This window comes from Euprymna scolopes, chromosome 36 (genome assembly GCF_053919585.1).
Source record: "Euprymna scolopes isolate OS-2025 chromosome 36, ASM5391958v1, whole genome shotgun sequence".
In the NCBI taxonomy this organism is placed as follows: Eukaryota; Metazoa; Mollusca; class Cephalopoda; order Sepiida; family Sepiolidae; genus Euprymna; species Euprymna scolopes.
The window spans coordinates 815001-828363 of NC_136517.1; the positions used below are offsets into that span (position 1 = coordinate 815001).

Below are 13363 nucleotides of genomic sequence, written 5' to 3' on the forward strand. Positions count from 1 at the left end.
TTATAGAAACAATTTTTTTAATAATGAATTACAAATAAAAAGATAAGTAAAAAAAAAAATACAAAATAAAACAAAATATTTCTGGGATAGGGAGTAATTTTTTTTCCTTTTTAATTTTTTTTGTAAAAATATAGACAATTCTTTTTTTTTTTTTTTAAATTTATCATTATATATATATATATATATATATATATATATATATATTAATCCAGCGTTTTTTTTTTTCCAAGTGTCTTTTATTAATATTTTTTATATACTGGTTATGAGAAGAATTAAGTGGGGGCAACAGTTTTGGGATGTGAGGGAACAAACTCTCACAAAAAAGAAAAAGGACGTTGTACGGGGATGATGGTGTGGTAGAGAGGTCACCATGCGTTGTCAAAGATCAAAATGTCTGTAGATGAAACTACTTGCATCATTGACAACTATGATGTCAGCAACTCCAGAAGTGCGCTAGCAGCAAGGCCGCTGTCATTGCCATCTTGGTGGTTGTCTGTTTGTGGGCAAGCTGGTCGCAACCATATCAGCAGAAGCAGCAACGGCAGCACTTGCAGAGTCTTCCTCTTCAAGGTCCTCGCGGCTAGGGTCCTGCAAAGCATTCTGCAGTGCCACTGGGGTCAGCCATTCTTTTGGTATTGCTCTCTCGAGAAAAGGTATGCACGAACTCATGTATGCTAATCTGTTTACCCAACTGGGAACAGGTTTGCCACAAAGTGTCTGGAAAACAAAAAAAAAATTACTAGTCAGATTTAAATATCGATTGCTACTTTTTTCTTCAAACCTTGAACAAGTATCCTTCATTTTTGATGTTGATCGAAAATACCAGCAACTACACTCTAGTAAACTAACTGATCTTTCTATTTTCTACATATTCTTTACGCCAAGAATAAAAAGTAATTTTCTGCAGTTTATTTCCGAAGATAATTATTCCAAAGATTATTACAAATGGAAAGTATTTTATATAAAAATCTAAAAAAATTAAAAATATAAGGGAGATAATTTATACTTGAATTTAAAAAGGTAAAAATACGAGTGAAAATATTTTACAAAACTCTTTAACACAACTTTCAACACAACTTTTTAAGGTTTTGCAAGGAATCCAACGATGTTAATTAATAAATTTGAACAATAATGAAATAATTTGTTTTTATTTTAATTTTAAAAATAATATATTGCTATTAGTGTTGGGACAATTATTCAGAATTAGAAAAATGTTTATCTATTTTCTGATGCCAAAATGATTCTTAATTTGTTTTTATTTATTTTTGTTTAAAACTTAATTTTCCATTGCTGGTAAATGATGAATATTTTTGGATGTTTTGCTACCGTTATACTTTGCTGGTAGCTGGTCGTCAGATGTGTTTTAAGTCTATTTAATGTCTATAAAAAAAAAGAAAAAAAATTTTTTGTTATTTCTCTACTTATACACTCGGTGATAAAAAACACACAGCTGGTTATACAAATATTTTTTTTATTTGTAAATATAATGTATTTTTTTTTGAATGACAGATTGACAAGCTTAATAGCATGTATAAGGGTGGTGGTGATGTGAAGAAGAATGTGTTGCTAGCACCCTCTCGGGTGTTTCTCTCAACTCCGTTCTGTTTCTCTTTTTATTTGGTTCAGATGACGTCAACATTCCAACCTGTATGGTTTCAAAAATGTGGTCACTTGCTGACCAGGAATTTTGCGTCTTAGAATTTGACCCTCCTTTGATGCCATCTCCAGGGCCTTGCATAAAGACTTGTGACCGACTTTTGTTTGCTGTCTTCCCAGACTTTGCATCTAGATTTGTGACAAATTTTTTGTTTGATGTCACTCCACAGGGATCTGGATTATCCAACACTACCAGTAAGACTAAAACCTATAGATCAGCACCTCCACCACAAGTGTATATTTTCACATTTGCAAAAACACAGGCACATATTACCTGGATTTTTATGGTAATTCGATAATAAAAAAAATAATAAATAACCACTATGTAGCCTAATATTTAGAGGTTTTAAAAGAATTGGTAATTATATCTAAATCAAGAAAAACATTGGAATCGTTTCATCAATACTGTATGTTTAGTTTTCATTTTCATTTTCTAATATATGAAACTAGTTTTTATTACTGGGCAACATAAGGTTTGTTTCTTTAAAGTGTTTTTCCTCATACAAGGCTTATAGCAAAATATTCCTTAGTTTTAGGATTGAGTTATATTTGGGTAAAAAACCTCAAAAAACTTTTCATTTTAGTTATTCTAATTACTCTTGATTTATAATTAACTCATCAAGTGACTGATTAACTTTCTATCATTGTTCTGAATTTTTAAGACAAGGATTGATTCTTCAAACTACTGTTCTCATCTTGAGAGTTATTTCACAATGTTTTGGTCAATGTAACATCTGACCTTCTTCAGGAGTGTCTTGTTGAACTCCGAAATCTTTCTGTCAAACTCTGGAATCTGCACAGAATTTCTGACAAAACTATTTAACCTTCAGAAGTAGCATGCTCTTGCTCTGCCACCCATGATTGGGTAGCAGTTTTAAGTAATTCGCAATTGTATCTTGAGTGTCATCTGCACTGAGGATTGGACCTTCAACCTCCAAAAGAGGTTACTTTTACAACTAAATTTTACCAAGTATTTTATCCACTGCACGACCGGACGGTTCAAGATTCTTGAGTTCAACAGAAAGATTCCAAATTTCAACAAGATACACCCGAAGGTTATAGTTTACATCAACGAAAACATTGTGAAAATTACAGTAGTAAAGTAATCTAAACAATACAAATAACTATCTATCACTTTCACTCTCTCTCTGTATGTTGTTTGACCCTCTCCCACCCCGTCCTTGTTCTACTCCCATCACTTCCATCATTCTTTCTGTTTATTAACAGTCAAAGGTAACAAAGAAAAGAATAAAAAAATTGGAATAGACCATTATAAACAAAAGAGAATATCACCACTAGAAGTAATATTATTTAACACATAGTTGGAAAGAGATAGAGAACGAAATAGAGGTTAATTTCACTTTATTTTTTGTATTTAACTGGTTTTACAATTTCATCTTTCTTTGATTCAAACAATTTAACCCAAGCTCAGTGGTTGACCCAATGAGCCACATTTTTTCCTAGTATATAAATAATTAGTGGTCCATCTATTATAGAAAATAACGTCAGTAATATACAAATTCCATATAATTTTCTTTCTATTCATTTAAATAAACAGATATATAGGTGCATCAACTCGATGTAGGGATGCCAATATGACTTGACATTTTTTTTTATGACAGCCACAACTTTATGGCACAAATATTTATACATTTTTGAATCAAACAATTTTTGTTGTGCAACAAATCTTAAAATATCTTATAATAATTGGTTTTCTAAAATTTTCAAATTAACCTTACGAAATAATATTCTTAAATATGCGCCCAAACTCTCATTTAAAATTAGCACTAACCAGGCAAGCATACACATTAATTTAAGAGTGACAACTGTCAATAACACCAGACATATCCTTTTCTCTCTCTGAGGGGCCGATTCCTCAAAGTTCATACCTCCATAAAAAATGAAGATAAAAACATTCTTAAAAAAAAATGTATCTTACATCTAAAGTGTTAGAAAAAAAAGATTTTTATCATTCAATAAAACATTCACTAACATTATTTGATTTTCTAAAATTTTAAAATTAATCTTACAAAATAAGGTTTTCAAAAATACAACCAAGCTCCTATTATTTTTTGTGCTGTCTAAGTCAGACAATTTTTACTGCTCAGACTCCTAAAATAATGAATTTGCTCAGCTGCCAGAGTTATTACAGGTATCAGCTCAGCCAAAACATATTCTCATTGTTTTGTTTGTATTGATCAACAGTTGGCAATGTATCAAACTTTGAGATTCAATCTTTGAAACAAAGTAAATTTAAGATTATTACCTGAGTAAGGATTGATGAGAAATGATTGCAGTTTTTTGTAAGTAAATGGTAATGATCTCCACGGAATTCTTTTCCAAGTTCATCGACAATTTTTCGGATATCCATTCGATTGAAATCTGTTATCCCAATCACGATACTTTCTCTGAAAAATCACAAAGTAAATGCAAGTTAATATTTACTGTCAATTGAAATTAAAATACAGGCAGTTTCACGATTGTTGAAACAATAATTCTTTTATAGAACAGTGGCTCCTCACACAAATCTTGTATCTTTAGTTTTGAGGCACAAATAGACCATAATATCAGACTTAGATCGATAAATTTTCATTCTTATGAGAAATTAAAAAACTTTAAAATCACATTTAACTTTGGAGATGCTTATCTTGGAGATATATATATATTATATATATATATATATATATATATATATATATATATTTATATTTTAATAGGATAAAGTGTGCATTATTTATTTTGTGTCACGCTTATGTCAGAGTGACTGTTGATTAATTGTTATCGAATTCCATTTCTTGTAATAAATAATTTTACCAAGAATTAAGTTTTGATTTCGGTTATAGCTGATGGCAGTCCAGTAATCTATTTTTTTCTTTATTAATAATTTTATCAAGAATTCTTCATAAATTTTGGTTTCAGTTTCGATTATAGCTGATGGAACTTGAGTTATATATAAGTTTTGGTTTCGATTCAAGCTGATGCACCCAAGTCATATGAATATATATATATATATATTTTTTTTTGTTTTTTGTTTTGTTTAACGGCATATCAACCCTTTGTGGGTTATTTAATGCCAAATCCAGTTATTTTGGGAGTAGTATTCGATATTGTATCCAGTTATTTTATATGAGATTTTTATTCTTCAAGCTCCTTGTATTTTCAATCGTTAGTTTGTAGTTTTTGGTTTGTTTGTTTTATAGTGGATTTTGTCATTTTTGTTCTCTGCTTTGCAGAATATGATTGGGTTTTACAGTATTATTGATTGGTGAATTTTAAGTTTGAAAACCAGTCAGTAAGTGGGGGAGATAGAAAGAGAAGGCGAAAATAGGAGGCTGGAAAAGTGGGAAAAGGCAGATTGTTTTTGTTTTTGCAGAATATAAGGTTTTTTGGGGTTATATTTTTTGGAAGAGTCCTATTTCTTTGATGTAAGATAAGATTTTTCCGGTATTGCTCTTTTCAAAGATTTTTTTAAAGATCTATTTCTTTGTAGTGTTTTTTCCTGATTTGTGAAAGATCTATGCATTCAGTTAGTAGATGTGTTTACAGTAAGTGGTGCTTGACAAGGAATACATTGGGGGTTGAGTTTCTCCTTTTAGGAGGTAAGAATGTATTAGTTGTGCGTGACCTATTCTAAGTCTTGTTAAAATGATATTTTGTTTTCTGTTTGTTTTTTGATGTTCATGTTTTGTTAATTTGGGCATAATTCGGAAAAGTTTGTGTTTTGGGAAGTCATTCCATTAGGACTGCCACTTATCTGGGATATATATATTGATGTTTCTTTTGATGTCTGTATATGAGATTTTGAAAGTGGGGTCGATAGATTGGTTATGGGCTGCCTTTGCTGTTGTGTCAGCTAGTTCATTGCCCTGTATGCCAATGTGGCTGGGGACCCAACAGAGTATGATTTCGTTTTTTAGTTGCTGGAAATTTGTGAGTAGGTTTGCAATTAGGGAGTTATTTACTTTTATTTTTAACTGCTGTGATGACAGATTGAGAATCGGAGACGAAGTTTGCGGTTTTATTTTCTTTGATTAGGTCTAGAGCTAGATTTATAGCAGTAATTTCTGCAGTGAAAATTGAACAGCTTTTTGGGAGGCATTTTATTATTTTGGTATTTTTGTTGATTATGGCTGCACTGGTTGATGTGTTGTTTTCTTTGGATCCATCTGTATAAATACAGATGTGTTCAGGGTATTTTTCTGTGATTTCTCTAAATTTTTCTAAATTTTATAGGATCAGTTTTTTTTTTTTTTTTTGTAATTACAGAGGCTTAAGTCTATTATCGGTACTATAATGTTCCAAAGAGGTATTTTAGGAGTAAATGTTTTATGAATTTTTGTTATCGGGATCTCTGCTTCTTCAATAATAGGTTCCATTTGTAGGTCAAATGTTTTAATGGCTTTTTTATTTATTTATTTATTTTTTTTTTAAATAAATATTTATATTTGGGATAAAAAGTGCAGTCGTGCGCAGGATTGTCAGGATCTGCCTTCAATTTTATATAGTATAACAGTGCTAACTTGTTATATCTGAGGTTAGGTGGAGGCTCATTTGCTTCGGCATACAAACTTTCTACTGGGGATGTTCTGAAAGCTCCCAGTGCAAGTTTCAGTCCTGTGTGGTAAATGGGATTTAAAATTTTAATGCAAGATTTTCTCGCTGCTTGGTATATACAGCTGCCATAGTCAATTTTAGATCGAATTAGGGATCTGTACGGGTTTAACAAGGTCTGCCTGTCAGCTCCCCAATTTGTATGGGCCACAACACGCAGAAGTTGCAGGGTTTTAATACGTTTTTTTTTTTTTTAACATAGTTTATGTGGGGAATAAAATGTAGTTTTTTATCAAAGATTATTCCTAAAAACTTGTATTCATCAACAAAGGGGATATCTTCTCCATGGAGTTGTAATTTGGGATCATTGTGTAATTTGTGTTAATTACAAAAATGAATGCATTTGGTTTTATTTTTTGAAAATTTAAAACCATTTTCTTTTGCCCATTTATTCATTTTGTTTATGCTGTGTTGCAATTTTCTTTCAATAGTATGGATGTGCTTGGAACGATAGCTTATAGAGCAATCATCCACCTACAATGTTCTATTTATGTCGGGGGTAAGTTCCTTTACTATGTTGTTGATTTTTATATTAAATAGGGTTGTTGATAATATACTACCCTGTGGCACACCTTCTTGTTTATTTATATCGCTTAGAGTAGACCCTATGCATACCCTGAAGGTTCTGTTTGTTAAAAAATTTTGAATAAATTCAGGAAGTCTACCTTTAAGTCCAAAGTCAAATAGATCTTTTATAATTCCGAATTTCCAGGTAGTATTGTAAGCTTTTTCTAGATCGAAAAAGACAGTAGTGGCGTGTTCTCCTCTTATGAAGGTTTCTCTGACATAGCATTCTAAGTTGACCAAATGGTCAAGACATCCACGATTTTTACGATAACCACACTGTGCATTGGTTATTAGTTTGTTTGTTTCTAAATACCAAATTAGGTGATCATTTACCATTCGCTCTAATGTTTTGCACATACAACTTGTTAGTGAAATTGGTCGATAATTTCCAGGATCTGAAGAATCTGTTCCTGGTTTTGGTATTGGAATAATCGTTGTATGTTTCCAAGATTCTAGGAACTTCTTTTTAATCCAGATGTCATTGTAGATTTTTTCACTGGACAAAGCGGGAGAGGGCAGAGCGGTAGCTCTAGATATATCTAAGGCTTTTGACAGGGTATGGCATGAGGGTCTCCTCAGGAAGATTAGATCTTACGGTATCACTGGTAGAATACTTAACATAATTAAATCCTTCTTAGATAAGAGAAAAATCCAGGTTGTCCTTGACGGTCGTACATCTAAACAATATGATATAAATGCGGGAGTGCCCCAGGGATCTATCCTTGGACCTCTGCTGTTCCTGATATTCATAAATGACCTCCCCGACAAAATTGCCTCTGAGATGGGTATATATGCTGATGACACTACACTCTATGGCAGGCACGACAGGAAAACAAATGAACATATATCTAAAGTAATGGCAGAAACACTAGAGGATGACCTCCAATCAGTAGTGGAATGGGGACAAAAATGGATGGTAACATTCAATGCCGCCAAGTCAAAACTGGTTTCATTCAATAACTACAAGAAACCTTCTCTACCACGTTTAGCAATGGCCAACGACTCTTTATCTGAGAGTATGTCTCTCAAGCTCCTTGGCCTAACATTCACAGGAAACATGAGTTGGAACAATTACATCGAGGGCATTGCCAGGGCCGCTGTGAGGAAGGTGGGCTCTCTCTACCGTGCTAGAAAACTTCTAACACCCGAAAGTATCCTGTACCTCTATAAGGCCACTATTCGCCCATGTATGGAGTATTGCTGTCATATTTGGGCCGGTGCATCGGCTACTAGTCTCTCACTCCTTGACAGGGTTCAAAAGAGAGTCGCAAATCTGATAGGCCCTAAACTGGCATCTAAACTTCAGCCTCTGCCCCATTGTCGAAACGTTGCATCCCTCTGCCTGTTCTACAAGTATTATAATGGTGAATGCTCTGAAGAACTGCAAGCACTTGTGCCCCCACGACGTGAACACCCTCGACAGACCCGACAAGCTGCAAAATCCCACCCCCACACTGTAGAGATCCCTAGATGTAAAAGATCTTTCTACTCCAGTAGTTTCTTCCCCAGAACTGCTAGACTTTGGAATTCCATTCCAGGTCACTGCTTCCCCAACTGTACTGACATGCATAAGTTCAAGTGCAACGTGAACCAACATCTCGCTGCCCTAATCCCTACATAGTACCCCAGTAGCCAGTAGATGTTTCCCCTGATAGTAGCCCCCTACACCAAAGTGGCAATGTGCCTTGTTTGGGGTGAAAATGTAAAAAAAAAAAAAAAAAAAAAAAAAAAAAAGTTCCTAAGATTCTGGAAGTATTTTCAAAAAACTATGGTCGGCCTGGTCCTCCAGCTGTGTTGTGATTTGTTTATGGAATTTTCCAATTCACTTATTGAAAAAGGTTTATTACATTTTTCAAGGTTTTTGGAATTGAAGTTTAGCTTGTACTTTAATATTTTCCTTGATGGTTTGGAATTCTTTGTTATAGTTTTTTGAAGAAGAGTTCTCTGAAAATGTTTTGGCTAATTTGTTCACTATAGCCTTTGTTTCTGTTATTTTGATATTTTCAGTAAAAAGATGTTTAATTGGTATCGGGTTATGTTTTCCAGAAATTTTTCTAACCATTTCCCAAACTGTCTTTGGTTTAGTGGAAACATTGATCTTGTCGACATTCTTTTTTTTTTTCTTTCTTTATTATTCTGCGTGATTTTGCTCTATGCAATTTGTATTCAATTAAGTTGCTTGTTGTTGGTTCTTAAATTTTCTTAATGCTACTTTTCGTAGATTTATTGATTCTTTACATTCTTTGTTAAACCATGGTCTATTCTTTATTCCTGAAGTAGTGTTTTTGGGAATGCACTCTTCTATTAATATTAATGTTTGTGTAAATGTTTCGATTGTATCGATGTTGTTTTCTGTCAATTGTTCTGAGCAGAGATTCTTGAATTTTTCCAAGTTGGCTTTGTTAAGCTTCCATCTTGGATGTTGAAATATTTTTTCATGGCTTTTAATAATGATTGGTTAGTGAGTGGCTTTTTTTTGGTTGAACAAGCATAGATTATTTTTATTTATTAGATTTTCTAATTTTCTTTCCCTTTCTATCTGTTTCCTTGCATCCCCATAAGTTGTTGTGACTATTCAAGTCCCCTAGGAAAATAAAGGGTTTGGGTATTTGCCCTATTAAGTTCTCCAATTCATTTTCATCTATTTGTTCATGTGGAGGTATGTATAAAGAACAAATGCTTATCGGTTTGTGTAAAGTTGCTCTTATGGCAATCATTTGCAAATTTGTTTTTAATTCAATTTGGCTCTGGGGTATGTTATTTTTAATGAATACTGATACACCACCAGAGGCTCTAAGTCCTGTATTATGAATGTAGTTATATTGTTGATAGTGTTTTATATTCAAATTGTCCTCATTCTTAAGGAAGGTTTCTTGGAGACAAATAACCAAAGGATTAAATTTGGTTTGCAACAATAAAATTCCATTGTAATTTGCCTTCAATCCACAGCAATTCCATTGGATTATCTTGTAATTCATGATGATTTTTTTTTTTGGTTTGAGGAGTAACTTTAGTTTCCATGTCTTCTAATTCCGTAAATCTATTTGTAGTAGTAGTGGCTTTTGTTTGTGGTAATTTCTTTATGTAATTTTTGTTTTTTGGTAGATGTATCTTTTGTTTGTTTTTCAAGTGTTTTTTTTACCACGGGGAAGACGTATTGGTGACTTGTGTGGTTTTTCTTTTAACTGATTTTGTTTTTCCTTAGTTTCGTCTCTTTCAGCATCTGCACGACGTACTGGTGATTTTTGTGATCTTTCTTTTGATCGACTTTGTTTTCTTGGATGTTCTGATTTTGGTTGAGAATTTGTTTTATTGGTAACATTAGTTGATGATTTAATGGGATGATTAATTTTTGATAATATGTTTGGTTTGATTTCATTTATAAATTTGGGCCAGTCGTTTGGTCTCAATTATAACAATTTGTTTATTAGTATTTCGTATTTGGAGTCTTGGTTAGTGATGTTGGATGATTGAGGTGACTTGAGAGTACGTCTTTTCCTTCATGTATCCATCTACTATTTTCCTGGCTTCGAGGAAGGAGATGTTTTTCGTATGTTTTATTGACACTTCCTTTTCTTTCTTCCAGATTCTGCATGCTCTAGCATAAGCAGGATGGGTTTTCTCCACAATTTGCACATTTGCAATGAAGATTGCAGTCATTGACAGCGTGGTCTGGATCTTTCTGGCCACATCTGCCACACACTGCTCATTCCCTAGATGCATCCTCATGGTGCCCAAATTTCTGGCATTTAAAGCACCGAAGTGGGTTTGGTATAAAGGGTTCAACTTTTTCAACGTTGAACCCAATTTTGATTTCTTTTGGGATAGTGGGTCTATTGAACTGCATAATGTAAGTGTTTGTATGTATAGTCTGATTCTCTTTTTATTGTAATTCTTTTAACGTTTATTACTCCTTGGTTTTTAAGTTCTTTTGTTATCTCTTCTGTAGTGCACATTGATAGGTCTTTCGATTTTACTACACCTTTGGATGTATTCAGATTCTTGTATGGAAAAGTTTTGATATTTATGTTGTGGAAAGTTTTCATTCCTAGGAGAAACGTGGCATGTTTTTCTCTTTCCATTTCCACCAGTAGAGTTTTATTTTTTAAAGTTTTTACATCTTTTGGGGTAATATATGCCGATATAATTTTATGTATAATAAACGGTGATAAGTCAGTTATTTTTGTTTCTTCGGTGGATTTCAATACAATAAATTTTGAGGATGTTTGATATAGTTCATTATCTGAACTATCCAAGTCAACGTGTTGGCGCTTGGAGTTTTTATAGTTGGCCATGTATATATATATATATATATATATATATATATTTTAAATCCATTGCTTATGCTCCCCACCCACCTCAGAGTCCAATATTGGGGCATGTTAAGGGGGAAACTCATTCGCCTTGTCATGCCAGGGCTACATGAACAGAATACATGTCCCAAATGGGAGCCATGAGCACCCATAATCCTTTAGTTACACAATCCAAGTCATTTGTGATAACTTCCGGCACTATACAGCCATGTCATGACTTTAATCATTTGGCACATTTGACCCTAGCCACCGCCTTCTACACATGGAAAAGAGGGAAAAATGTATATAGTTTATAGTGGTACAGGGTAGAACTGTATTTGTTACGGTTTAGAGGAAATTGATAGAAAAGTAGAAGATGTGTTAGGGCTTGACGTAACTAGCCGATTGATCGGATCGGGCCCCTCCGACTGCCCGTCTAGCCTTGTACGAGGCCAAAGTGGAGTGTTGCAACTAATATCTTTAATTTCCCTAGATATCAGTTGCTCAGCCACCAGGATCCTTTTCCGATTCATTACGGGTTGCCACCCACGGCTAACAGATGGCCCCTTTGAGAGGCTTTTACTCTCTGCAGCGGGACAGTCGGTGTATTCTAATGCCCCACCGACGGGGTTGGGAAGGAAAACAAAACATGGAAGGGGAAGGGGAAAGGGGCTGTTTTTGTTTTTGCAAAACATAATTAAGTTTTACAAAAGAGAATAGAAAACAAAAACAGAAATTTAATGTAGGTGCATTTCATCTCAGGAAACCACTAGACAGCCTGATCTGGTAGCACCAGGAATATATTTTTTATTTTTGAAGTCGCAACTTTATAATATATAAAAATAGATAGAACATTAACTCTATAAAAATATATATGAAATCTGCAAGCATTAAAATATCATATTTAAGCATACTTTATGACCCAGCTATGCCAGGGGTCCCTGCTAACTTAGATAAATATTTTTGCAATTTTAACAAAAGAGCTACAATAATATCAGAGCGTCTTCATTTATGCTGAACATTCAAAGAATTCCAACATCAATATTTTATGTATAAAAGAGTCTGCTGTGGAATTTCCATGGGTCCCGCTAGAGTATGCATGTATGTGTGTATGTATATATATGAAAATAGACAGTTTGAGATAAATTATGTATAATTACAACAAAATTTATTGTTTGACAAAGGAGTACAGATAATTATTAAAGTCTTTTCCTTAACCCATAGATTTTCAATGAATGGCTCATCTCATCAGAGGGAATGTTGTCTTCGAAATAGTATGGGTAATTATGTATTTTGCTTATTAACGCACAGATTGAAAATTAAATTTGAAGTGATAGTGTAAAAAGGATACTCAAAATTTTAATTTATTTTATTGCTCTATCTCACATATTGAGCTTTCTTTATCTGCCTGGGAATGTCTTATAAATATTGATAATATTTATGTGGACTTTGTATTTATAGTATTATACAACCTGTATTCTTACAGCACTTCAGTATTTTATTTAAAAATTATATATATTATATCTATTATATTTTAAAATCCAAATCGTCTTGCTTGGGCATTGAAACCATGTTCCGCTTGTGCATGCGTAATTACATAAAAACAAAGCCGCGAAAACTATTTTTTAATTGACAATTTTTTTGCATTTAAAATATGCAAATGAAAAGAAAACTGTAAATCACTTTTGCTTGTTTTTTTTTTACATCAGCGTTTTAGGAATTTTATTTGTATTTTTCAAACAAAAACAAAGCAAATGTTTACGATTTAATGTCTTTTATATATACTGTAATTGACAGTTTATAGGCGACAAAATTACTCAAATCAGCTTGCCCAATTGTTGAAACCATATTGATATAAAGAAAATACTTAACTGTCAACACACACCATCAAACTATTTCATATTTTTTTTTTAAATTAGGTTTGCGTTACAAATATAAAATATAAGTTTCAAACATTTAAAAAATATGTAGAAACATTTCAAAACGTGTGGTGGTGGGGGATTTTTTTTAAAGATTTTGATATTTGTGCAGAATTTGAACTAGATGTAACTAACTGGCCACTCGGGTTTGCTCAGAACATGACGTCAACTGCCGGTTTTCAAAGTGTAATGTTACTCAAGGAAAATACTGAAGAAATTTCCAACCAATCTTTTTTTTTTTTGGGTAAACAAAATTAAATAAAATTAAGTACCTATTTTTTTGGATTTTCATATTTTTTTTAACAAAGGCTTTAAAAA

At 33.0% G+C, this 13363-nt stretch overlaps 1 protein-coding gene across 1 annotated transcript in view; it reads right to left on the reverse strand.

Annotated features, from left to right (window-relative positions):
• Positions 1-214: 214 nt before the first annotated feature.
• The window catches only part of LOC145260280 (deubiquitinase DESI2-like), a 133132-nt gene continuing 119983 nt past the window's right edge, over positions 215-13363 (reverse strand). The window contains exons 4-5 of the mRNA XM_080118119.1: positions 3923-4064; positions 215-717 (exon numbers count right to left, since the gene is read on the reverse strand). Coding sequence (XP_079974245.1) covers positions 472-717; positions 3923-4064 — 388 coding nt within the window. The 3' untranslated portion in view covers positions 215-471. The remainder of the gene's footprint in view (positions 718-3922; positions 4065-13363) is intronic.